The 27,350-nt window shown below is 48.7% G+C and overlaps 1 protein-coding gene across 1 annotated transcript in view; it reads left to right on the forward strand.

Moving 5' to 3' along the window:
• The window catches only part of LOC144108552 (neprilysin-1-like), a 78,499-nt gene that overhangs the window by 38,668 nt on the left and 12,481 nt on the right, over positions 1 to 27,350 (forward strand). Inside the window, exons 6-11 of the mRNA XM_077641760.1 lie at positions 3,654 to 3,833; positions 6,533 to 6,701; positions 16,171 to 16,269; positions 18,135 to 18,428; positions 20,290 to 20,487; positions 21,881 to 22,116. Coding sequence (XP_077497886.1) covers positions 3,654 to 3,833; positions 6,533 to 6,701; positions 16,171 to 16,269; positions 18,135 to 18,428; positions 20,290 to 20,487; positions 21,881 to 22,116 — 1,176 coding nt within the window. The remainder of the gene's footprint in view (positions 1 to 3,653; positions 3,834 to 6,532; positions 6,702 to 16,170; positions 16,270 to 18,134; positions 18,429 to 20,289; positions 20,488 to 21,880; positions 22,117 to 27,350) is intronic.

Here is a 27,350-nt window from a genome sequence, read left to right on the forward strand (position 1 = left end):
GGTTTTGGCTCGTTCACATCTACACAATTTGCGACTTCGAACAGCGGCTCAAGGCGAACATTCTGTCTGCAAGCCAGCCTCGTGCTTAGTGCTGGTCGTCTTCTTTCACAGCATTGAAAGCGTAGCTGCTACACTAAATATAAGTGTTCGGGCGAAGAATCGATAAGCTACTTGCGTCACGGTATTTTATTTTATTGTTTCGGTTAGCAAAAGCATTGCACGAGTGTGCAATGCTTTTACGCGAAAGAAATTCTAAGCGCGCTTACAATACTTCCTAATGCGAAATATGAGCTCAGCTCTGTCTGCTTCGGCGGCGCGAGCGGAAGGTTCATATGGGCGGAGGCACTTGGCTTTTGTTTCGGCGGCGCCCATTTCTGCCTTCTGGCGTCGGCGGCGTTGAGCCTCTGCTCGGGCAGCTCGTTTAGCAGCCGCGGAAAACAAAGCAATGCTACAGGTTTCGCCACTCATTCTTCAGAACGAACTCTCTGAAACCATTTTGTGTTGTATGATATAAGCAGACGTTTTATACTACGAGGACAACGCTGTGAGTGGCGTGGCCGACGCGGATAATCTAACGCGTGTAGCACATTTCACAGCACTGCCCTAAAACGAAACGGAGCATGCGCGACTACGAGGATGCAGAACATGTGTGCGCGCCACCGCAGACAGACCTCCCCTCCAATAGCCACCCTACCTCCGCTCATTCAGTGGTGATGGACGACAGCGCGAGCGACGGTACTCTAGCTCGCTCGTTTACATCGACGGCGGCAACGGCGAAGTGGATCAACCCACGAATAGGCTCTTAAGACATGCGCTCTAAAACAGTCGTCATAAAACTGTCCTTACATGTGATATATGAATTGACGTATATGACGGCGATTCACGAATTCTGCATGCGCGAAGTTAAGCGGCGACTCACAATATTTTCAAAACTCAATTTCTAAGGGGAACCAATAATTGTGAATAATGTCGAGGACCTAAGGATATTTGGCCACTGCGAGGGATTTGCGATTTTAATTGGTGCTTGTGGGTATAATGCCGCGCTTGACATATAAAAGAATGATTTCTTTTTCGCAACATTGTCCTATTCGGTGATGACATTGCTTTTCATCTGAACTTGAGCCCTGAGGCATATGGGGGCTCCTGCATGGGATGCTTTTCAGCATCTTCTAAATCTGGTCTTATCAGCATCTTCTAAGTCTGGTCTTACGAAACAGGTGGACGTCGGAATAAGCCCGTGAAATGGAGGCAAAAGGAAGAGCGATGCAGAACTCTCCATCGCTTCTTCTCAACCAGGAAACGTGATAGCGCGATAGTGCGAGTGAAAGCACTAGCACTATCACTATGTCATAGTCAAAGTGAGTGAGATCAATATGTGATAGTGCGAGTGTTTTTGTGCAGGCAGGATTCGCCTTACATCCAGTCTGTCGGGAATTGCACCACCTCTGACGTTATAGAAGACAATGACTTTTTAGCTAACTCTCTACGGAGTGGATGTAGTGGTCGTTAGCGTGGGCGTCGCACTATTTCTCAATGTAACAGCTCTTGCATGGATCTGCTGTTCAAAGGCAGCGCGGTCGTGGCATGCCGCTGTGCCATAAGCTGCATAGTCATATACTGCTTTGTTGATCACTGCCGTGAGTCTATACCATGTGTTCTGATGACACGCATTAAGCCATCATAACTTTTATTCACAAGCGAATAGACACCGAGGGACGAGAGTCAGCGATTATACACTTATTATAATTTATCGCGCCACATTCCTCGCAAGTTCACAGTTTCGTACCCTCAAGCGTGCTCGACACACAACTGACGCTCTGTTCTCCTTTGTGAACTTAGAATCAATCTACATGCTGGCTACCCGCCGGGACCTGTGCTGGAAGTCCTTTCTTTTTTTTTGTCACTGAAGAGAAGTGAACTACTAGCTGTGCAGCGCTGTATTGCAAATCTAACTCCTTTCCTAATGAAACCACGGATTTCTTTTGGAGTCTAATATGATGGCGAGTGCCTCATGCAGATATTTTTTCGTCCACGGCACGCTTTCTCAAAGGAGCGGGCTTGGCTAGCATCGAGCTAGCTGACGGACCAGGCGGACTTGGTTAATCTAGCTTTGGACAGAATTACGGCCTCCTAATAGACTTTACTTTGCTCTTTTTCATTGTAAAGAAGTTTTTTGGGGGCCTTTCTCTTTCTGTAATTGATTTGAATGTTAACGACGTCTGCGTCGTAGTATGTCTTTATGTAAAAGTAGGATTCAGCCAACGGCGAATATATTGGCATACGCAGCCTTTGGCCATCATGGTGATGTGGATTGCCCAGTGAGCGCTCTCAGAAATTTATTGTCTGTGTGCATTTGCAGATCCACGCTCCGCTTCCTCTCACAGTGCAATGCCGTCCGGTAAACGAGAACACTTTCCCTTGTTAGGTGTGGGGCTTCTATCCCGTAGCAGGCCACCGGTGTTGGGGGATCGCGCTTCAATCCCACCGCTGCCACCAGCTGTTAGATGCGGGCTCCTGGTTCGCCTGTGGCGTCTCTCGCCAAGGTCGGTGTCCCCGGGTTCCGGATCGGGAGACTGCGGTTGTGGGGTGACGAAGAGATGAGAGGGTCTTCGAGGTGGAGAAGAGACTGAAAGGGTTTTTTACATTTTTACATAGTTGGAAAGAGTGAATCGGGAGCTGGCTGATCACACGCCAGATCGCTGCTTAAATAGGGTCCGCTGTCCCCAGGTCCTTAGTTGGGGAATTTAGTTCATTAAAAATGCGTCCAATCACTGCGACGTCGATCACGTCTCCAGTCTTTAGGGTCCGCCTTCCAGGACGGCCCCAACAACACACTCCTGCCACTTCTGGCAAGTTATGGTCCGCGCTGTCCAGGCAGCAGTGATGAATAGCCCGAAGGGGGTCCCATGGCAGCGTCGAAGGTCAGTCACCTGCACTTCACAGCGTTAGCGTAGGAACTAAAGGTTGCCACTGCAGTTTGCAGAAGGTTCCACGTATAAGGAAAAGCACTTAGTCTAAGACAAGGTTGTTTTCGAAGCACAAGGATTCCGGCGTCGTTGGCTTAGTCAAACACGGCCGCATTTGCCACGGCTCATTTTCAGCCCCGCCGCTCGCCGGCTCCCCCGCCGTCCCCTCCGGGAGAAAGACGTCGTTATGTTCCGGGTGGGTCCGGCGTTGAGAACAAACGACAGGTTCACCAAAGCCGTTCTCAGGCAGTGAAGGGCCGTTTCACCCCGTAAACAGCAAGGGGGTGGGGGGGAAAGGTCCCTTGTAGACGCCACAACCTGCACTCGTGGCGCTACAACCACGTCGACGGCCCTTTGAAGCCTCTGTCTATTGATGCTTCTCAGTGGCTTGAATATTATTGGCATGTTGGCGTCTCCAAACGTAACACCCTTTAGCACCATGCCATTGGTATCGAAGTGGCTCTCCAAGGTGAAGATGGGTCTGGAAACCGGCGGTCTCAATAATGTGCTTGGTTTCATGACGTGATGCCAGAGATGCGTATCCCAGGGAGAATTCGCTTTGCAGGTTTCCTTGATATACTTTGGTCGGCCTTTTTTTCTGAAAGAGCAGTGAGCCTAGTCTTGGACACTTCATTGTTCACACTATTCAGTCTGTTGCTCACAGTAACGTTTGCGGAACGCCCGCAGAATGATATATTGGAGCCGTGGTTAACATCACTCAACCTCGACCCGACCAACTTGACGGCTCCCGTGAAAGTGGATCCCGTGGAGACCATGGTGCGACTGGCTCTTGACTTGGGGTTCCCCGCCGTCTTCGACTTCAAGCTCTTGGACACCTCTTTCATCGAAGGAAAACGAGCCATGGAGGTGGGTGTACGTTCGCTGCGTTGCCACTGTCCTAGGACCCATGTTACAGGAATTCTTGAGAGCTAGCAAAATCTGAACAAAAAATTTTTGGAGGCACTTAGATATCTTTTAACTGCGGGAAGGCGAAAGCCGTTTGCGACGCATCGCACTGATTTGAATTTGCCGCGCTTGAATTCATTTCACGACAGAGAAAAATAGCAGCTGGCGCGAGCATGGCAGAGGAAGCGGTGACATCACGCTGCGATGCGCAGCGCGTCCGTAGTTGCGCTCCCTCACAAGGCCACGTGACCTACGTGGCGATGTAACTGACGGACGGTCACCGCGAGTATGAGCTGTTAAAGTCTGTCTCCTTAAAAGACTATTGGGGCGCACGATTCATACTATGTGATGCCAATGCGTCAGTGTTATCGCCCCTTTGCTTCTCTGTTTCTTCTTCGGGACCACTTTCATGGCCCCACCCCATACCCTGATTGTGCAGAGTCCCTCTGCGTAACTTAAATATCCTTACCTAATGCAACCGCTAAAAAGCCTTCAACTAGCACTAACCAATAGCTAGTACAAACTCCCACTTCGACATTTCATACTTTGACATTCCATTCCCATTAGTATTCTTCCTAACTAGTGGAACAGTATCAGCCGCGGTGGCTCAGTGGTTGTGGTGCTCGGCTGCTGACGCGAAAGGCGCGGGTTCGACCTCGGCCGTGGCGGTCGCATTTCGATGCAGGCGAAATGCTAGAGACCCGAGTACTATGCGACGTCAGGGCACCTTTAAAGAACCTCTGGTGGAAAAACCTATCCAAATCTCCTCCACTAGAGCGTCGCTCAAAGCCTGATTAGCTTTGGACGCTAACCAACAGAAACCATGAACTAGTGATAAACAGTAAAACCACTAATACTACCCATAAATGGTACTAACCGCTAACTAGCACTAACAAATACCTAGTACCTACTTCCACTTTACATTCCCTACTTAAGTTGCTAAGTAGTACTCGTCGTAACTAATACAGTCACTAAATAGGACTATCAATAACTAGTACTAACCTCTAACTAGCACAACCCGCTAACTAGAGCCGGCCCAAATGTTCACCTTCCCACGCTTACTGCTGGTAAATAGTAATCCTCCAAATTCCAGTAGTACAACTGAATAGCACTGACACCAGTCGACGTAAAATAACACCTACCTTTACCGCGTGTCTTTAATGCAATTATAATCAATTTATCTTTGCGTTTCTTATATCTCCTACATTATATCCAGAGTAACAACAATACACGTCCAGCCACCTACCAGCATTGACCCCATGTAAAAATTAACCAGGTCGTAGAACTGCGTTACTTGCCACAATAGCTGGTTACAACTAGTTTTTATACTGAGTATTTGAAAGGAGCATTACAGACTTGGGCTTTACTTCACTGCGTCATTTTACATAAGGCAGCTCACTTAGCTCTGCTTAGTCAAGCGTTGTACCCAGAGATGCAACAGCGGCGACCGTAGTTTCAGCTTATCCAGCCGCCGAACTGCGAGGAAGCACAGTCCTATCAAAATGACAATAATCCTGGTTTCACTTGGATATTTGATGAACTCTCTTGGCACGCAACGCTTCAATGTAATCTCTAGTCGTAAGTTTGGTAACTGCGGTTTTCCGGGCTTACCGTCGCACTTTGCCCCAGCCAATATCTGCATTTGACAGAGAACGGTGTGTAGGAGGCGTCGAAAGAAGTGCCTCCGTCATTACTACTGCATTTGCAGAGCATAGCCTTTGTCAAAACTAGAGAAGCTAAAGAGTATGCGTTTGGGTCGTGGTGTGTGCCTTATTTTTAACTCTTGAAGGTGTGATGAACTCCCATCATCCACCCAGTGAATTTTTTTTTACTTCCACGAACGCTACAGTGCCCCGCTCTACGACTTGGAAGTAAACTCCCTCAGCTGTTAACGCTTAAGAACGGCTATAAGGTAGCAATGGCACGTACGGCAGCTTTCCAACGGTACGTCAAACCTGTGTTCCTGCAATCTGCGATGTTATCGCAGCGCTTCGCGCACCTTTGTGTGAAGATATATGCACTCAACTCAAAGAGGACGCTTCAGAGCACGGCGCCCTTGCACACTGACCCCGCCACTACTCCCAGACCTGAGACACATAACATTTACTCTACCCCGCACCGAATATGTCGCTGCGGCGAGAGAGGCAGAGAAATCAGGGTTATTTCTTGTAATGTTCTAGAAGCATTAATGTGTACCACCTGGACGCAGCATCAAAACAAGCTAGGGGATCTGCTGATCGCCATGCAGCATACAAAATCGACTGGGAGTATGGCGCAGCTAAAAGACTTCCCATGTAGCCATTACGGCCGTTCTATGATGTTTGCAGTATCTTCTAACAACTCTTAAAAACCATATCTTGTTGCCAACTCAACAAATTTCAGCTCAAAAACATATTGCTGTTGCTTCGTGCTTCTATTTAACACAACGCATGTAAGGGAGCAGTGTGGAGTAAGTCCTAAAGATGGAAATATTGTGTACGCACCGATAAGGCTTCAAAGTAGCCTGGTTTCCTGGAAAGAGTGGTTAAATTATTCGACAGTCGAGTCGGAAGGAAACAGGTCAAGCAAAAGTGTAGCATTGAATAGGCATTCGCGATGTCATCCAGTTTTCGGTGAAGAAGCAGGAACTCAGTCTTTTTTTCATTAATTATCCTGTGCAGTTCAGGACGAGCGACATCTTGGAAACATGGCTCAGGAAACGCGACGAATTGCTGAGCCAAAGCGATGGACCACGAATTCTCAGGAGTCACTTCGCAGGCTGGTTTTTCATATTCCCCAATTTTAGGAACCAGACGAATGTCACCGCGTTGCATGGCTACGACCAAAAATGTAAGCGCAGGCATTACAGCGTTGTACTCTCTACTTAACATTCTCCGTTTTTCAGACCTCACAAAATTCAATCTATGTGTATTGGCTTATCATGTCATCAATAATCGTAACGTACTTTAGTAGATACGCATCCAAGAACTGACAAACAACCCCACGTGGCTTGCATTGCACAATAATTTTCCGCTACCTAAAGTTCTAACTACGAAATTTGGACGGTTGCGTCCTGCCTAATTTAATACCTTGTATTCAGAAAACGGAGTCATCTGTGTCTTCGTTTCACTGCAAACTTGAATCGTTCGTTTTTGATTCTTGATGTATCAATAGTTTCTATGTATATTTGTTCTTTACTCTATCCTTGCAGTTTATTGCATTTGTTTTTTTAGAAATATTTTTAGTTTGGTCTAAATAGTGCTAATTAACATTTTTTATCGATGCGTGAGCAAAATTAATTTATTGTGGTTCTTTGTGTTTTATTGAGAGCGGTCCCGCTACAGTGCTTAAGTTTGGGACCTCCCTTTCTGTATTCTTTTTCCACATGTAAATTTCGCATATATTTTTCAATAAACTCAGAAACTCTGTTTGCTATCTAGTAACCGCTACACTTTCTGCAGCAAGTTGTGCTCAAAGGGCGACTGACAGGCTGTAATCGTTATCATTCTGCCAAAAGAAAAAATTACAAATCGGTTATAGTACGCTGCATAGCATCTGAAGTGAGCAAAACTGGACTAGAGCCTGCCTTCACGAAGTCATTAAGAGTGTCGAGTTCCCACTCTAGCCTAATTCGCAGTCTAGACACTGCGCGTAACTTGGGGAAAAGAAAGGCGTGTAAGTGAATCACTGTTTCGATGGATTCCTGGAGCGAGTCGAGAAAAAATTAGAAGGACGTTTAAGCTCCGCCTTAAGGATATGACACAACAACTGTAATAGGTCCGTTCTAATTTTTGGTCCTTTTTTGCATATAGCCTTGCAACCACAGACACTTTGCAACCACGGACACTCACAAGGCCTTCCTTTAAACAAGTGCAACTAACGTGCCTCGATCGCCTCGGGGTAGGGTGTCTGGGTGCTTGACCTCCCATTCTCATTTACAGCGCAAATAATGTACCGTACATTCTTACATGTCATCTGTTCTTTGAGACATGTCGCCAGGTTATAATCATAATTTATCTGATGTTTCAATCACTTTCCAAGTCCGCAGCTCCCGGTGTCCCGTCACAATCGTCTCACCAAACGATATTTTCCCGACACGCCAACGCAAACTACGACGCCGGGTTCTCCGCTTATAGGGATCTTTAACGCTATCGCGTGAAAAATGTGAGCGCTAGCTGTAAACTCAAGCTTTTATTTCGCGTTCATATTTCAATGCGAAAGTATTACTAGTCCCATTAGGAGAAAAGCCGGTGGCTTGTGTATGTGTTTTTGTGTGGAGGGAGTGTGTGTATTCGCAGATGGTACAAAACAGCCCATCGATGTTAAGAAAAATAAGCTGACGTCATCAAGAAGCCGCTTGACGTGTGCAGCAAGCCGAGTGCCACCACTTCGAACAATCATATCTCGTTCATCGATGTACGCTCGCCACAGGCCAACCTCCATGCGGCGCGAGCTTTCGTAACATTCGTGCGAAAATTGGACGCAATCATTTGTCGCACAGCGTTCCGGCTGGTGTCTTACAATTTCTCGTAGCATACAGCTTACGTGTGCAACTCAAGTTTAAGGCTCACTTGCGACATGAATTCGAACCGAAGACAAGTGTACCTTCAATCGTATGCCTTCTCATACGTTCGTGTTAAAAGTGTGACGAAAAAGTTTGTTATAGAGCGCTCCGGATAGTGTCATACAATTTATCACTGCATATCGTGTACAACGCACACAGGGACAGTAATTTTTTCGCATTAGCACATACAATTTTTCATTGCGTATAGCTTGCAATGCACCCATGAACAGTAATGCTTTCGCGTTCACACACGTAAGCAATCTTAAGTGTATCTGCCAGTTTCTTTTTTGCCTCGCGGCCAAATGCGGTGGGAAAAAACAAACAAAATGGGGGTGGTATAGCACTGGTTAAAGTTGGAGTGACGCGATAGCTATATCTGGCCGAGTGGAGCTCGCTCAGTGGAACTGCACAGCCAGTCTTTCGCCGCTCCGTTTTACTGGGCGTCCCTTCTTCACCTTTGTTCCACTTGACACGGCGCAGCGTCGCGCCGCCGGCAGCAGCAGCTGCCCCACCCCACGTGACCAACGGCCGCACCCGGTGATCAACCCACGTCAACAACCACGTGACCGACAAACGGCGCCGCCACGGAGCTCAAGTGGTGCCACGCTGAAGGGTCGAAAAGGTGGCGTAGTGTAGCTATCGCTACAAAATGCAACCGCGCCCTCAGAAATAGGATAACACGACTAGAAAGGAACATAGAAGCGTATGTATTCCATCCCAAAAGGCAGCAGTGGGGACAGGTATGCGACAGGAAGAACCGGCATCTGTGTAAGAAAAACACCTGGCTCCTACTGTGACACTTGCTCAATACCCCCCCCGACCAGACAAATTGCGGTTTAGCTCTTGTTAAACCTGGAGCGACGCGATAGCTACATCTTGCCGAGTGGAGCCCGCTGAGTGGAATTGCAAAGTCAGTCTTTCGGCGCTCCGTTTAGCCTGTTTCACATGCAAGCGAAAATGCCAGCGAACGCTGTCGTCGCAACGTAAAAACCTGCTTTCGACTCGTCGCGGCGTCTCGGCCGGCCAGAGCGAAGGGGTTCCAAGTTGGAAATTTTCGCAGCGACACCGCGATAGCTCCGTCCTCTGATCAATGACTGCACGGCGGAAAAGCCACTGTGGCAAGAAGAGGATTCGTGCGGACAAGACAATGTTTGTTTACTACTCGTGCTTCCGACACGCACGTACGAACTAAAAAAATGACATTATTGGCATCAAACTAAGAAGTAGTTGATATTTAACAAACAAGAGTTTTTTATTTCTTAACACAATTTGATCATCTTGCCAACATAATGCATGAACATTGTCCACGTTGATGGTTGCAAAACACCTGAACCAACCGCGAGCTCGTATTCTTTGCCAGCAACGCTGGGATTTGCAGCGGCGGTAAACGCTCTGGAGCGACGCATGTGAAACGGAACCTTGCGAAAAGCATCGCTGCGGCGAGCCGCTGGTCGCTGAGTTCGCTCAATCGCTTGGATGTGAACCGCCCTTTTCGCTGGGCGTTCCTTCTACATCTTCACCCCACTTGACACGGCGGATGCGCACAGCTGTTTGTTGGAGCTTTTGCGCGCCGCGCCGCCGGCAGCAGCAGCTGCTCCGCACCACGTGACCAACCAACGCGACCAACGGCCACACCACATGATCAACTCACGTGACCAACAGCACCGCAACGGAGCTCAAGGGGTGCCACACTGAAGGACCGAAGAGGGGGCGTAGTGCAGCTATCGCTACAAAATTTGCTCAGTGCAATAGACCTACTCAAATTGTGCACCAACATGAAGGCAATACAGGAGACTAAATCAAGGACTCAAGCATCTAAACCACACGCAGCCCACTCACCCTCTTTCTTGGTACAGGGGCGAGCCGAATACGGAATTAGACCAAGAATTCAGCACGGCACAAGTATGGCAGACCATGCGCTAATGCAAGACATCTGTTTCGGAACCCGATGGAGTCTCAACAAAATGCTAAGAAATTATACTTTTCGTCAGTGACGACCCTAACTGCCCTAATCAACAAGTTTTGGCAAGAGGGACAAATCTCCAAGAATGGAAACACACAAAAATCATATTTATACGGAAACAAGGCAAGGAGCTAAAAGCCGAAAACCTAAGACCAATCTCCCGCTCATCTTTTGAAGTGAAAAACATGGAACGAGTAGTTATATACAGATTCCAAGGATCCGCAGAGAATAACAAACTCGTGTCCCCCTCCATGTTTGGCTTTACAGCCCGCCTGTCCACGCGCGACGTGACCCTCCAGGTTAGGAAAACAGTAATCCTCAAAAGCATGGACACAAAGGCGGTCCTCAGATAAGACTTGTACAAACGTTTCACACCGTGTCACATGAGGTCATCCTCGCTAACCTATCGAAGCTAAATCCAGGATACAGAATATTAAAGTACATACGATCGTTTCTGGGCAAGAGGACGACAGAAATATCGTTCGGCGGCACATTCTCGGATACCATTCACTGGGGTGTCGTGGGAAACACCGCAAGGCTGGGTACTCTTGCCGTTCCTATTTAACCTTGCACTTGTAGATTTACCGAAACATATTGAGGCCATCCCAAATCTAAGACGTACTTTCCATTCCGGCGGTACAACCCTCTGGATCACTAAAGCAAATGATTGGGAGATAGAAGAGACAATACAACGGACAGTCGATACCATAGAGGCCTACGTCAAAACTCTAGGATTAGGATGTTCTAGTTCGAAATCGGAGCTCTCATTAAAAGAGACATTAAACAGGACTGAAATCCAACCTTGCGAAAGAAAACGTAACTGTAGGAGCGCAAGACGAAGTCGTCAGACAAGACAATTCCATTTGAATCATTGGAGAGATCATCACACAGAGCCGGAAAAAAAATGGCAGTGGTTTACCTCTAGTTAAACCTGGAGTGACGCTATAGCTGCATCTGGCCGAGTGGAACTCGCTTTGTCGAATTTCAAAGTGAGTCTTTCGCCTCTCCGTTTCGCTGGGCGTTCCTTCTTCATCTTCGTCCCACTTGACCCGGCGCATGAGCACCGCTGTTGCGGTCGTTTCGCGCAGCGCCGCCGGCAGCAGCAGCTGCTCCGCAACACGTGATCATCCGCGTGGCCAACGGCCACACCACGTGATCAAATCAAGTGACCAACGGCGCCGCCACGGAGCTCAAGTGGTGCCACGCTGAAGGGTCGAAGAGGTGGCGTAGTGTAGCTATCACTACACAAAAATTGAAGCTCTCATTAGGCAGGCCTACAAGGCAGCGTATGTCTACCCATCAACACCTCCACTGACAAGCTACTGCAACTTGGCATACACAACACGCTTTACGAGCTGACTGAGGCCCATAGGACAGTGCAAGAGCTCAGGCTCGCTCGCACCAGTACTGGTAGAGCGATTTTAGAAAGGCCCAGAATAAACGCGTAACTGCGCAACGCAGACACCCGCCAAATCCCGCCCATCGTCAGAAAGGCAATCACGGTAAAACCATTTCCGAAAAACATTCAGCCCGGTCACCAAAAATGAAGACGCAAGGCAAGAACGCAAGCGCTAGCCAAGAAACTCGACACCCAACCGAACGTAGTCTACGTAGACGCGGCCGCTTACCCAACACCCGTGAAAGTGCAAGCGATTGCCGCGGTGACCAAGGAAGGCCAACTCGTTGCGAACGCGATTGCACACACGCATTCCTCAAAAGTAGCCGAAAAAGCGGCAGTTGCCTTAGCGCTGGCGAACCCGCGAGCGAAAGGGATTTTGAACGTTTCAAAAGAAGCCATGGGAAATTTTGCCAAGGGCGGGATATGTTCCACCTCCATGAGAATTATCAAGAATTCTGTAGACCACATCTTCTGAAACTGTCCGATAGATCCACAACCAACAGCGCTTCAGAGGGTCCCATACGCGGCTCTGTGGGCGACCTTGCTGCTAAGCTCCGACCTGGAAACACGAATACAGGTTGTGACAAGAGCCCAAGAGGTCGCCGCCAGTCTGCATTGACGGCCACCTGGCAAGGTCAACTAACCGACTTGTTACTGAATCCGATAATAAAAGTTTTCTAATCCGAATGCCGGCGCGGTGGACTTGTCCACTTGTTCAGCCGCAAAGTAACCCAATAATGCGCGTTACCCTTCCTCAAATCAGGTGGTCAACTGCGAATAAAGCTGTGGGAACTAGACTGCCTTATTTTCTTCTTCCAAGGACGCCTACATGCTGCTTATGTGATGAATCTGTCGAGCAGCGGCAGGCTCTAAGCGATCAGCGGTTTGTAGTGATCGTTCTGCGCAAACAGTGCTCACTTGCACGGAATAAATTAGTCACGTTACCACTCTTGCCTTATTCGCGGTATAAGCCGCCGTTTGGTTGGGAGGAAAGCACAGGCGCATTAATGGATCTGTCTGTAGGTGGACACCTAAGTCACGCTGAGTGAAAAAATACAAATTCTAGCTCGTTTTTTGGCTTTTGAGGCAACGAAACCCATTAGGATCTGTCCCACACGTCTAGGTTGACGCCTGAACCGCACCATAAGCTAATAGGTAAAGGATCGAGTGATAGAAAAAAGGAAGAAAGGTTGCCGTAGTGGAGGACTTAGGAGTATTTTCAATCCCCTGGGGTTCTTCCACGTGCAACGTCATCGCAGAGCACACGGGCGCCTTTTGCGTCTCGTCTCAATCGAAATATGTAGTTCAAACCCGGGCCCTCCCGCTCAGTCGACGAGCGCCCTAACCACTGAACCACTGCAGCGGGTAAAACGCTAGCTGACATGCAGATTTCAGTCGGCTACAGTGTTTTTTTTTTTCAAGGCTCTTCAGGTGTGCACAACAAACTGAGCCAGTTATGGACCTTTATCTTCTGTAAGCCCAGAAGAGGGTTGAACCGTCAATCCGCCTCGGTTGGCGGTGGTGAAAACTCCATCGAAACGCGGCCGCCGCGGTCAGGTTCGGACTTGGGAACTGCGGCTCAGTAGACGGGCATCTTAACCACTGAGCAACTGCGGCGGCCTCTCATAACGAGCTCTAAATTCAGCGACAGTCAAGGAGGTAGTCATTGCGCTTGCCGTCTTGGACGCGAATTCGAAGATAATCATCACAAATTCGCGTCGAGCCTGTCAACACAACCTGGATGGCGAGGTTTCACCTTTGGCCTACCATATTCTGAAACTGGCAGTAAAGAAATCAGACGCTTCACCCAAACGCATAGTTTGCACTCTGGGCCATCTGGGCCTTAGAGGTAACGAGGCTGCGGACGTGGCCGCCCGAGCACCTGAGCACCTTATGCAGGCTCCTCCGGCTCAGAGATTCAGCAACCACTTCTGCGGTTGAGGAAAATTCTGCAATTCTGCTAACGGCATCGAATTTTTCCCGTCCCTGCTAAGGGCCTGTGTAAAGCCGATGAGCGGACTCTCAGGCACCTGCAGACACACACTTCGTTGGGTCCTGCGATAGCAAACATTTTGACACGAAAATTGATGGGAGCTGCCCACACTGTGCGGAAGTATCCGATAACCTCCAAATAGTTTGAGCCTGTCAGAAGAATCCTTCCCTTCCCTCAAACCTTTCCCCGTCCCGAGAGTATTGGGAGGCAGCCCTGCTCAACTTCTGGGGGCTGGATTATCAAAGGGCTCTAGTCCAACGGGCGCGAGTAGCGGCCTCGTCCAGCGGGGTCCCGGAGTAAGGACAAAACGAAGTGTTGGTCTGCAGGCGTTTGAGAGTTCGCTGATCGGCTTTACTCAGACGCTTAGCAGCGACCGGGAAAAGCCAATGCCGTTAGCAGTTGAATTACAGAATTTTCCTGAACCGCAGAAGTGGCTGCCTAATCTCTGAGCCGGAGGAGCCTGGCGAGGTGCTCAGGTGCTCGGGCGGCGGCCCAGATGGCCCAAAGTCCAAACTATGCGTTTGGGTGAAGCGTCTGATTTCTTTACTGCCAGATGCAGAATATGGTAGGCCCAAGCTGAAACCTCGCCAGCCAGGTTGTGTTGACAGGCTCGACGCGAATCTGTGATGATTACCGTGCAATTCGGGTTCAAGGCGGCAAGCGCAATCGCTACCTCCTTGGCTGTCGCTGAATTTGGAGCTCGTTATAAGAGGCCGCTGCGGTTGCTCAGGGGTAAGGAAGCCCGGCTGCTCAGCCGCAGTTCCCAGGTCCGCACCTGACCGCGGCGACCGCGTTTCGATGGAGGCGACACGCAAAAGCGCCCGTGTTCTGTGCGATGCCATTGCACATTAACGATCCCCACGTGGTCTAAATTAATCTTGAGCCTTCCACTTCAGCAGCACTTTCCTCTTTTACTCTCTCCTTTATCGCTTCCCTTAGGACGCATTTCGGGTGTACACCGATATACGTGAGACAATTCCTGCACCATTTCCCTTCCTCAAATCCGCTTGTTATTCTTTTTCGTTCTGGAGATTGGAAAACACGGAAAAACAGTTTTCCCAGATTTTCAAGCGTTTTAGTTCCGTAAATCTCAACTCGCACTGCGCTTCCGCTTCCACTCGGGGCACTCACTTCTGTTCACATCGCGCTTGCTCCATCGGCCTATTCCTGTGTTGTCTCGTCTCGCAGCCGCGCTTCGTAGGCACATCATCGCGAACGAGACCATGTCGCAAGAGAACCCGGAAGCTGTCACTGTAAATCCTTGATCTAATCGGCTCTTGGTACCATTATAGTGACCGTTAAATGCATTTCTGCATGAAAAACAATATTTTCCGTTTAGTGCCCAAAGGACAGTTTTATCTCTGAAATTTAGCTGCGGAGGCGCAGCTTGTACGTGTTTTGACTAATTTTAACGCGACAGCGTAAGAAGCCCTTGTCGCAGAATGTCCAGCGTCGTCGATCGTTAGCGAACACTTCACGAAAAATTCTGAGAGAAGCAAACGAAGAGTTACGTGCGCAATCTAAGTCACGCATACTTATGGCGTCATAACCACCTGCCCACCGGTTTGTGAGTGAACTACGCATTGTGGTAGGCATTAATTTAATGACTGACAGCGAGAGGTTACCCGCGAAGATCAACCTAGGTGGCACACACATCACCGATGGCAGTGCCTACCATTGCAGGGTGCCGACACATTGCTGAATCGCTGCACCACTTCACCAGGCGTGGTACGACGACTCCCAGGGATGTACGAATGTTAAGTATAGAAACAGTTCTGCATATATGAGCAATAACCAGCTTACCTATCGCTTCATGCCCTTAATGCGGCGCTTAAATGTCCCCTCCAGTTTTTATTTATGCATCGCTACTGGGTTAATCAATGCCGTTAATGTCTGTCTAGAGGCGCTACACTATAAACTTATTACATGACTTCAGCATAGCTGCCTCTCATGCATTTTTCCTTCGACTTCATCACAGTTTGCCGTGAATCTATGCTACCGTGGGAAAGAACGGGCGTTAACCATAAGCTTAACGCCAACAAGCATTGCCTTAAGCAGCACACAATCTCTAGTCACTTGGTGATCCCTTCAGAGACTGATGAATCAGAATTGAGCATATTAGTAAACGCGACACCTTCAGTATTGAAGACGTTATTCTGGCTGCTTTCAAGCTAAAAATCAGCAGCGAAGGTGCAACTTGCATTTCCTTAGACTTTGTTGATTTTATTGAAGCATAGGTGGTAATGGAAAAAATGGCACTGGTGTCAATAGTGAATGTCTTCGTACCTATATTTTCAAATTATTCGCAATGAAGTGAGCGCAAATCAGTCTCCAATTTTCTTCGCCGAAGGTTCCTGTGGCATCCGTGTCAAGTAGTATCTCTTGTTGTGACTCTCACAGTTGTAACGACAGTAAGAAGACACGTGAAGAAGGCCACCCCGTTCATGACCGGAGCCATTAAAGATATGGGTAGCCACACGGCGCCGCATGTCACGTCAGGTGAGTGCGGTCTTCTCTGAGCGGGAAAAACTTTTTTTTTGGAGTCTGTCATCAATCTCAGCAAGAAGAAGCCAGGTCAGGGCTACAGAAGCCAAGGCAATGTACCTTTGATGCGCTTCAACTTAAAAATGAGGCCGCATTGAGGTGTAAAGGTGTACGCTTCTCTTCTTTGTGAACAAAGCGGTGTACTATAAGTGCACCACCACTTTCTGGTCCCTTTTTAACCACTGTACGATTACAGAATGCGACGTGTTGCAAGAAAATCTTCACACCACGTGTTATATTGAACTGCGTAGTGGAGTACTTGCGGTCCTTCTACAGTGCAAAGGACTCGGAAGGCGAGGCTCACGGGAGGCGCAACCACCGAACTATCAAGCGTGAAACCGATGTCGTATTGTTACGAAGACGAAGAAGAGGGCAGTGGCACGGGCGGAGCGCTCGCGCTAGACCCGCAGCCATTAAATCATATTCTCACCTGTCATGATGTCCCATTTCTTGGCTTGTCACATCGTAACGTTTGGGGGAGGTGCGGGTCCCTCATCTTCATCCTGGCCCCTCGAGCATCGCCCCCTTCTGCTCGTCTTCGTCGTCGGCTGAGGGTACCTCCTAGACTAGGCCGCCTGGCTCAACCCTTCCTCGACCTGACCAAAACCGACAAGCCGCTTTCTCCCGCTCCGTCCCCAGCCCCGACCACAAGACACGACGACCAGGACCTGACGACTTTCGGCAATGGGTGCACCTAACGTAACAATTATCGGACACTTGCATTTCATGGACATGAAATGCCTGCTCTCCTGCGTCCCATTGCACCCCTTATCTCCTGTGATCAGTGCGAGAACTTTCCAAGCCCAGCTCTGCCAAACCCCAATGTCGGAGGCGATATTTTTTCCAAAGTCTTAGGGCAATCTAATAGCACCGAAAGTTCTGTGTGTGCACGCAGAAGTGCTTGGACTAGCCTACTGAAAGAATCGCGTGTTCAGCTGTAAAATTCATTAGGCTGTAAAATAAGATGCCTTTACTCCACATCTCTAAAGGATTCCAACATGTGCGCTGTGGGGCTGTCAGCTGCTCGGTCAGTTGGATATGCTTTCTGTGAGCGCTCAGACCATTCCAAGAGAAAGGGAGCCGTATTCCTTTCCTAAGGTGCCGACTAGGGTTTCGACCTTGCTATGAACACGCTTCTTGCAATTTTGAGACAATGCATGACGTGAAAATGATGCGGCAATTGAGGCCGATCAAAATTAGGATTAAAATTACCGCGTTTCGTAGCCGTGTCTATGTACATAATCAGGCAACTCACGTAAATACGCTGGCGGTGTATCTGCGAAAGACAACGGAGGCCAGTGACGCCTACGTTTCAGCGGGCAAGAAAGGCAGCCAGTGCCGGACGAGAGGTGAAAGGTAGAACAATGAACCCATATCCGCTCACCTATGTTCAATTTCAGTCAGTGGCGAGGGTGACATTTAGCGACGTCTTGTGGCTAGCCAAGCCTCTCCTCAAAATGGAGTGTATTGTAGCGGTCGAACGTTCAAGAAGCATTACTCGTCATATCAAGCTGATCTCCCTTCTACCGGTTTGGTTTGAGAGGCAATTTGATCTTTAAGCTCGTCATATCATATTCGCACTTAGGAACGCATAAAAAAGCCACCACTTCATAAATAAGCCGCTCGTCCTTGATGAGCTATGATTAATGCCGCCATCTTATCGGTCTCTAGGTGCCCTCCTCTTGGCTTTGCTACGATGCGCATAGTGCAGTCATTACCCTTCCATTCTGGGCAGTCACTTTCCAAGACAAATGCAGCTGCGAAATGGCACTCGTGTAATAGGCGGGATGGTGGTCACACCATACTTTCTTCCTTTGCAGCCCGCTGGAGTTATTTGCTCGCCAAGTACACCAACGGAACGTACAAAGCCGACACCAAGATCCGCTTCCAGAAGGAGCTCCTTCAAGCCCTAGCAGAGCTGCTAGCAGCCCCCGACTGGGGCCCACGTGGGCTGCGCGCCGTTATGTCGTGGTGCTTTATCGAGTACTTCACTCCTTATACGTCAGGACGACAGCTAGTGCTCATGTCCAATAACCGCTCTCGTCAGGAAATCTGCTATGAGCATGTCTCCGAGATCATGGAGTTTGCCATCACCAGCCATCTTCTCAGATCCAGTAAGTCTTCATGCTGTTTCACTGAAGTGTGCCTCAGATTTTACAGACCGCTGAAAAGAAGGCCTACATTCTCCGAAGCAAGTAATCTTCATTGCGTTCTGAACGCTAAGGTGGGGTGACACTTTGAAAGTCAGTTTCAAAAGTTGGTGGTGCAGGAGTTGTAACAAAAGCTATGGCTATAAAATTCGCAAAGCATCTTAAAGATAGACGCAGGTTGGATCAGAGCTCAAAACTAAGTATTTGCTTATAATTTTTATTTTTGTTTTTATTTTTCTATCAATGTACCTTTTTCTTAAAATCTACTATCCGAGAAGCGTTGCACTTTTGTAAGAAAGTAGCAACTAACGCTTTACATTACTTGAACTAACATTATGCGCTTCCAACAAAACTAAATTTAATGGATTTTATCTTTGTTGATGCTATAAAAATGCCACATATGAATGCCTTTTTTCGGCAGAAAAATACCAACGCCCTATAGGCTATTTATTCTAGTTCGTGTTATGTAATTGCCATTAATTAACACCTATAGAAAATTTTGGTTATGCTTTACAGTATTCACGAAAAAGGTACACAAACCTCCAAACATGCTGTTTTTATAAAAACGCCGCCAAAGTGTCTGAAAACTTGAAAACTGTTTCATTTATCATTTATCAAAACATCCCTACCGGAAAAGCCGTAGTGGCTGAAAAAAATTACAAACGAGGGCGAATTCCAAAACGAAGACAAGACCTGAGTTTCTGATAAGAAAACTTCAGGGCATTGAATTTTGCAAGTGCCCGAAACGGAGAACACATAAAGGTACACTAACTTTTCCGATCGACATGACGGAGAAAAAGAGCAAAAAACTTTTTTGAAATCGCGAATTATCAAGTTTAATATCTTTTTCTGGAGGATAAAGATATTTTCTATAAGACAGTCGCAAAATCTTAAATGTTGAGAGTCAGATATATGAACGCGTGTATTTGCGCGGGCTTTTTCAGAGAAAAAGTAAGAGCATTTCAACTGAAATGCGTATTTCGCAGGCAGCTTTGAGAAACAGCTATGAAGCCTACAAGAAAAACGACCTTTGTGACATCGCCCAAAGCTACATCCCAACACGATTCGTGATAGCTGTTCTTGTGTGCACGAGGCCTTTTTAAATTAAGGGAGTCAACAGAAGTCTGTTCGCATCAGTATAAGAACGCCTTCGCTGAGCACCCCGGTAACAATTTGTTTTGTAGGGCTGTGTCTTTCAGAAACGGTCCTTCGGAAGCTAGAACCACATGCTCGGCAGTAACACGTTCTAAATCTCTGCCTGTTCAAATTTTGGCTAGAACGACAACATGACACAGAATCCAACCTCTGTAGTTTCCTAGACATGTAATGTCAGTTTATGCTCTGTTTTCTACATGATCGCCCAACGCCGCTATTTTTAGTCGCCCCTCGTCCCTAAGCATTTGTCACAAAGCTCCTTGGCACCATGACAGAGAATTTTAAAAAACTTTCCTTTTCAAAATTTTTAAAAAGAACGTAAGCTGGAAATGAAGTTCAGCGGAGCAGGAACGTCCACTAGTAACGTCTGCCAGGTTTTTACAGCAAAGTGTTTCTGCACTGCATAGCAGTATAAATACATTTTCAGGTTCCAGCACGCTTAAAATACAAGAAAGCACTTACTATATCACGACGTCAGTATTTTAATGTCGTATGTCAGAAGGTTCTGTATCGCTTTTCGCGTTAACGAACTCTCATTTGCTTTGGCTGCATAGTCCCTTGTCGGAAATTGTTTAATCGCAGTAATTGTTGTGGTCATGACGCTTTTATCTACACAGGCGCAAATCTTGCTGAACTGCACCTACATGATACCGTTGATGGGTCCGTGCAGGAGTCAGTGCGAGGGCTCTGAGACAAGCGGCGGTCATGTTTTCCAAGGTCCGCGACGCATTCCGGAGGACCTTGCGCGGCTCCACTTGGCTTAGGGGCCCAGCACGCAATGTTGCCGTGCGAAAAGTGGAAAAGATACAGGCCCACATTGGATGCCCTGGCCAGAGGCTGGACGAAGCTTTCGTAAACCAACACTATGGTCAGTAGCTGAAGCCAACCGTTTCATTTGCCCCCGTGCAGCATCACGCAGTTCGTGCGAAACTCTTAGTGGCAATAAGTTTCTGGCGTCTTACTTTTTCCAATTCAAGACAGTTTTTTTTCGCTTAACGAGTATATTTAGACATCAAAAAACCCTATTCTTTATTTTCCCATCGCAAAGCACAATTTTATGATTTTCTTGGAAGCATTTGTGGTTCAAAAAATCATGTGATGCTAGCAAATAACAACACGCAAAACTTGTGAAAAAGTCTCTCTTCATGAATATCCGATAATGTGCTGCCAAGCTAGAGTTTTGAGAAGCATTATTTAATCTGTTCGATAGCACCTATCGGGAAGCGCACTGTGTGAGCTATGAAAAAAGCAACATTTTCCTTAAAGCAAAGTAATGTTTACTAGATGTTGCACATTTCATTAAAAAGCTGCGAACTAACTACGTACACAGTTGTCTGCATAGCATCTGGAAAGGTTAATAAATAAATATGAATGTGACTGTGGTATCGTCATTCAAAGAATAGGAAGTACAATGAAAAGCATAACTTCAAGAATTGCTGAACCGATCGTAGAGTGTGGTGCATTCGAAGCTTCAGAGTAAGCACATTTAAGCCAAATGGTTCTTTACTGCGCGATTCCGCCAGAATACCTAATTTATTGCTCCGCGGCTGTCTTGATGATTAATATTGGTTTTTGAGCAGCGCGGCATCCGCGTTGGTTTTTTATAATTGGCCGCCTTATCTTCACGTCTTTTTATAATTGGCACTAAGGGTGCCTTCAGTACATATTTTGCACAACATTAAAAGCCTCAGAAAATGCCTTTCAGTTATCGAATACTTTCATCCACGGAAGTAGCGAATTTCTTTGAAAAAAAGAGCAAACAGTCACACATGGGCTTCCAGCAATGCCTAGCAAAAATGCTGCTGTTGGAATAGTGCTCGTGCAGGCTTCTCACCTCGAAGACTGTTTTGTCCACTGAAAAAGTCCTTATTCTTCCTTCTATTGGATCCAACATGATCTGCGCTGAAATTTTATTAGTTCATTATAATCCCTACCTGTATAGGAATCTACCCGTGGCTTTAAGGAGAAACGACATTTGGGAGAATGCGATGTGATTCAACACAAATACAGCTTCAGGCAACGTGATCCCAGCTTGATATTAAAATTCCATTCAGTGTGCGCAGAGGAAACTGTAATCACTCACGACCTTCAAGCTTGGGGATCGACCCGTATGCAAGCATCAACGTATTCTGAGAATCAACCCTGAGAATCAACGTATTCTTGCCTTTCAAGCTCGTTTTAGTATTTTACTCGCATCATGCTAGCAGTCCAGGGCTGGTATGCGCTTGAAAGACTCTCTGGCCGCCACTCCTTGCGTGCAGCCGGGTTCGAGGACATCACACCGACCGCGCGCTTCCTCCACCAATGGTTCAAGTTCCGAATGGCAAGGGCTCACCAAAAGTGGGCGGACCAAACGAATGCCTTCTTCCGCATCGGCCGGGCGACAGTGTACTACGAGCACGGCGACAACGTCGTGATCATACCAGCGGGCACACTGCAGCCGGTTTTCTTCTTCGCGGGTGGAAGCGCGGCTTTGAACTACGGCAGTCTCGGCGATGTGAGTTGCAGGCCTGCTTAGAGTTGAGAAAGCATGCCACTGATGTAAGCTCCTGTGGAGATTGTGGCACTGACTCTTGTTGAACTCTGATCGCCTTGTAGACAACACAGATGTATCTGCTCCAAGTTAAGAACTGTCACAATTATCTCGCGCTTTTATGAAGCCAGTCTGCGAATGACCAGAATGATTTCGCCAGTAGCGGTCTTTTGACGGGCGCGCCTGTCTTTATCCGCTCAAGCAGTTTTGAATTCAGCATAAACCTGAAGCTCTTTGATTCTAACCAACAATTCAGGTGGCTTGTCCGCGGCATGTCCGTGTGCCTAGTGAATCTACCGCACACTAATATTTCCGCGAAGCTCCTCATACCGCTTTGAAAAACCTTGCCATGTGTGGCCTGGAAAGCCCATCAAGGAGCATGCTATACGAACAAACCGAGAAGTTAGATGCAAGCACACTAGGGCTCGTGTAGAAGGCAGATTGAACTCTACATACAGCACGCGCTTCGCATCATACTGCAAGCGAATACGAATAGCATGCATCTCATTAACTTTGGAGACAATACTTCCGCCATTTTTTTGTTGAGCTTGCTTGGTACGCTTCAACAGCAACCCGCATTGATTTGCAGGCTCGAAATACTACTGTTGACCTCTCGATTTGTCCCACCCACCAACCAGTTTTAGCACTACGCACATCATGAATACAAATAGCGGCTATATACACCTCCAGCCGAAATGCCATGCGCGCCTTCGTGGCTACGCCACGAGGCAGCCGGGAGGCGGCGCTGAGTTTAAAGGGGAGGGGACACAAAATTCTTCGTAGTGTGCTTTCCCTACAAAATGATGCGTACGATCAGGCCTCAATAAATAATTTGCAATTGATATCTTTCGATCTTGTGGGGACCTGTCCTGCAGCCCCCTCAGTTTGCTTTCCCGCGAGGCACCGTGCAGCGGCGGTCTCACTTCGAGGCTGAGCGCATTCCCTTGTAAGTTACATTAACTGGCAAGAGAGGGCGCCAGCATTGCTGCGCGGAGACTGCCAAAGCCCGCGCGCGGGAGAGGGGGCAGGGGGGGCTTCGGCTGGGATCTTCGGCCCGAGCGGAGTGTCGCTCGGGGCTCCGCTCTTTGCCGGCGGGGCGAGGAAGCGACGGGGAGACAGGCTCCCGTACTCGTCCCGTCCGGCCTGCGGAGTTTATATCCCTTGCCCCAGCGCGGGCGAACATTCGCTCGGAACCTTGCTGGTGAGTCGGACGACCTTGATTCATTAGCGGACCTTGTTGCTAGCTGGCGTTATTTTTTCTGTAGCAATAAATGCCTGTTTGTGTCAGCCAATGTGTCGTTCCTTTGTTCCCCCAGAGCAAAGCCCGTCGTGGTTGGCGAACGCTCGGTAGCGTATGCGATCACGGGGTGGGGTCCGGGGCGCTTTGAACCGTGTCAGCCGCGATTGAGTGGGGAGAACGTACTTATCTCCCCAATTCAACCTCCAAATCTGGCGCCCAACGTGGGGCCTGCTCTTGGAACATTGAACGACTGTCGGTTCAGTTCGAGGAACGCTCTATGTCCGGACTTGACAAGTGCTAGGCCTAGAGGGAATTTTGATCGCTAGGACCTGCGGCATGCTTTCTTGAGTGCGAGGTGTATTGCGCTGCAGCATGTTTGAACTTTCCGACATGCTCAGCACATTTTTTTTCCCCTGGAGATTCTTCGCGAGAATCACTTGGTCCGTATCGAGGGAGCGCGAGGCCTAGCGCCCGCGGAGTCGCCGAGACCGAAGCGAGTGAGTACGGAAGCCGTGTGGGTGGTCCGAGTTTCTGTATATATTTTCTCTACTGTCTCTTTTTAGACTCTGGGAGTCGCGGCTCCGGGAGCCGGGTGGCCTGGGGCCACGGCTGCTGCTACGAGCTCTCTGGTATTGCAGCTCGGCACCGGGCGCTCCGACACCGTCCGATTAGGTGGGCGCCGACCGCTCAGAAGCTGCTTTGTGCAGTGAGCGGGGTAGGACCACCCCACAAAGCTGACGTCTCCTCGCGGCTGCGCGCACATAACCCGTTTCGGGTCTTTGTTGCGGTCACGGTCGTGATCGGAGCGGTAGTTAGGCCTGAGGCTTTTCGGAGCTGCCTGCACTTCGTTAAAAGAGAGACGACCACCGGACCGTGTCATTGAGAGGGGGCGCACTATGCTGCCCGCCCGTTTTTTTTGTAACCTCGCAAGAACTGAGCAGTCTCGTTCAACTCAAGAAAGGGCTTTGTTCACTCGAACTTTGCGTTTGCACAGCCGCCGACACGTTTTGCTAGCGAGTTAGGCACTGTGCCACGAGGCCTTTGCGGATGCCGTTTCCCCTCCCGTGACCTACGTTAAAGGCACGCCGAGAGCGTTTCGGCAATTTTGCAGATTCGGTGGAGCCACGCAGGCTTGCTGTCCGGTGCACATCGTCTCGCTGCCACCTGCTGCGACGGAGCGGCCTGTATCCTGTTCGCCGCATCCATCCAGGGCAGCTTTGGCGAGACCAGTCAGCAGTCACCTCCGGCTGCTGTTGCCCTGGCGACTACTGCAGGATTCTGTCCTGCAGTTTCACCACCGGCCTTCGATTCGCGGGCCTGCGGACACGGTAGTCCGCAGGTCATGCGAGTCGTCCCAGCGCAGACCTTCACGCCGCCTTCGGAATACCGCGGAAGTCTGCGTGGACGCTGTCACGTTGCCCTCCGCTGCAAGACGTTCCTCAAGGACATGAAGACCAGGAGACTCCTCCATAGCATGTACCTTCAGGCGCGTGGGTCTATTTAAGGTTGGGGGGATGTGGGGACCTGCCCTGCAGCCCCCTGAGTTTGCTTTCGCGCGAGGCACCGTTCAGCGGCGGTCTCACTTCGAGGCTGAGCGCATTCCCTTGTGAGTTACATTAACTGGCAAGCATCGCTGCATCGCTGCGCGCGAGACTGCCAAAGCCCGCGCGCGGGAGAGGGGGCAGGGGGGCTTCGGCTGGGATCTTCGGCTGGAGCGGACGTGTCGCTCGGGGCTCCGCTCTTTGCCGGCGGGGCGAGGAAGCGACGGGGAGACAGGCTCCCGTACTCGTCCCGTCCGGCCTGCGGAGTTTATATCCCTTGCCCTAGCGCGGGCGAAAATTCACTCGGAACATTGCTGGTGAGTCGGACGACCTCGATTCATTAGCGTACCTTGTTGTTAGCTGGCGTTATGGTTGCTGTAGCAATAAATGCCTGTTTGTGTCAGCCAATGTGTCGTTCCTTTGTTCCCCCAGAGCAAGGCCCGCCGTGGTCGGCGAGCGCTCAGTAGCGTACGCGATCACGGGGTGGGGTACGGGCGGCTTTGAACCGTGTCAGCCGCGATTGAGTGGGGAGAACGTACTTATCTCCCCAAGTCAAACCCCACAATCTATAGCTCAAGTTTTAGTTTCACCTGCCAGACGTTGGTTGCGGCGTCACAAGTTAACATGATTTCGCATGAAGCATACAAGAGCTTCAATGTAACCGCTGCTTTGCTGTTTTAGTGTATTCATCCGCTTCCGCTAAACCGCTCCAGCAGCCGGAAGGGCAACAAGTGGCAGCGTTTGTTATATTGCAGTCCTACGTCTCAAGGGAGCAACTGCCCACTTGTGACGTCGCCACCTTTCTAGGCTGCTCAACTCGAAACTGATCCTGCGCTGAAGAATATGTTCTATTATAAGTTAGGCACTAAGCAAAGGCGAATTTCATGTGGTGATTCATGTTACTAATCATCGTCCGCTTCATTCGTAGGCAAAAGTATGTTACGAAAACATTGACGCCTCTACCTCATTAACAATTTACGGAGCGCAGCATGAATATTGCGTAATTTTTTATCGCACATAGCACAACATGAAATCGCATCAGAATAGGTTTTAACTGCGCCTGTGGGCTTGATTCATGCAGCCCTATCCCGGGTAAGATTTCTTAAACAAAAACCTCTGATACACTGCCGCTTCGCCTTGCTTGAAAACATTGAGCCCCTTAAACGTGATCTTTATTGTGTCGAATCTCTGGCGAAAAATTGCTGCCGGCCTTAAGTAATTCACACCAGGGTAGGGTGGCTAGATGGGAACGCGTGCTAACTGCGCAGTCCACTGCTTCTCCGCTTCGGTATACTAAATCTGGCTCTGCGGTCAGAGCCCTGCCTCTCCGCGGCGATTTGTCTGCTACTCGGGCCGTTTGTACAGTAAGCCTTCAGGAGATGAGTTTAATTTTTTCCTAACTTAAATAAAGTTTTAGATAAATATTTTGAAACATACGCGATAACTATGAGGAGTGTTGCATCAGCAGAGCTAGAAAACAGGAGATTTATATGTTCGGCTAGCACGTTTACGCTACAGTCAGTGGCGCTTGCAAGAGCATTGCCCTTGCGATTTTACGGCAGGACTGATAGGTGAAACTTAAACTGCGCACTGTTCTGTGCAAGCACAACCTCCGCATTACTTCGGACCAAGTGCCACTCTTACTAAATTGGAGAAGACCACGTGGGATACTACTTGCTTCGCGCCAAACTATAAGTCCCGTTTTGAACATGCTAGTCGTAGTCTGAAGAGATTTTTTTTCGCCACGTACGGGACGGAGAAATGTTTCAAAAATAAGAGCTGGCACTTCGCGCTAACAGAGGTTACAACTGCGAGTGGAAATTTGGAACACTTCATTTTGCGCCACTTCTGTCACGTGATGAAAGGGGAGGCGGTTAAGATTCCCAGGCAATATTCGCTACTGACAAACTCCGCAGTCGCGTCAATGCTGCCGAACCCGCTTGCCTACCTCACCTCAGAAGTTCAGCGAAAAGATCCCGCAAAACTTAGACGGAATGTCGTCTGGCAAAAATCTCCAGAAATAGATGTTTGAAAAGCTGCTGAAATATGCGAATCAGTTGCTACGCACAACGCTACATGGGAATGTAGCACTGAGGGAAATGCGTCGGTTTGCACCATTGGCATGAGGGCGCGCGCTTTGCCCTCTAGTCGACGGTCTACACATCAATTGAACAACCCAACCACATAATTTTCAATGAGCTCAAGAGAAGGCCGCGGGCAACAAACTAGAAGAAGTTGTCCTTGTAGAGTACTCGAGCTCCGGAACCCAGGCCGGTGTTTCTGTTCGAGGAACTGTCGTATAGACAAAGTCGTCATCATCATCATCATCATCAGCCTGACTAAACCCACTGCAGGGCAAAGGCCTCCCCATGTCTCTCCAATTAACCCTGTCCTCCGGGTTTTCCTGGTGCTGCACA

The sequence above is a fragment of the Amblyomma americanum genome, chromosome 10 (genome assembly GCF_052857255.1).
Source record: "Amblyomma americanum isolate KBUSLIRL-KWMA chromosome 10, ASM5285725v1, whole genome shotgun sequence".
Classification (NCBI taxonomy): domain Eukaryota; kingdom Metazoa; phylum Arthropoda; class Arachnida; order Ixodida; family Ixodidae; genus Amblyomma; species Amblyomma americanum.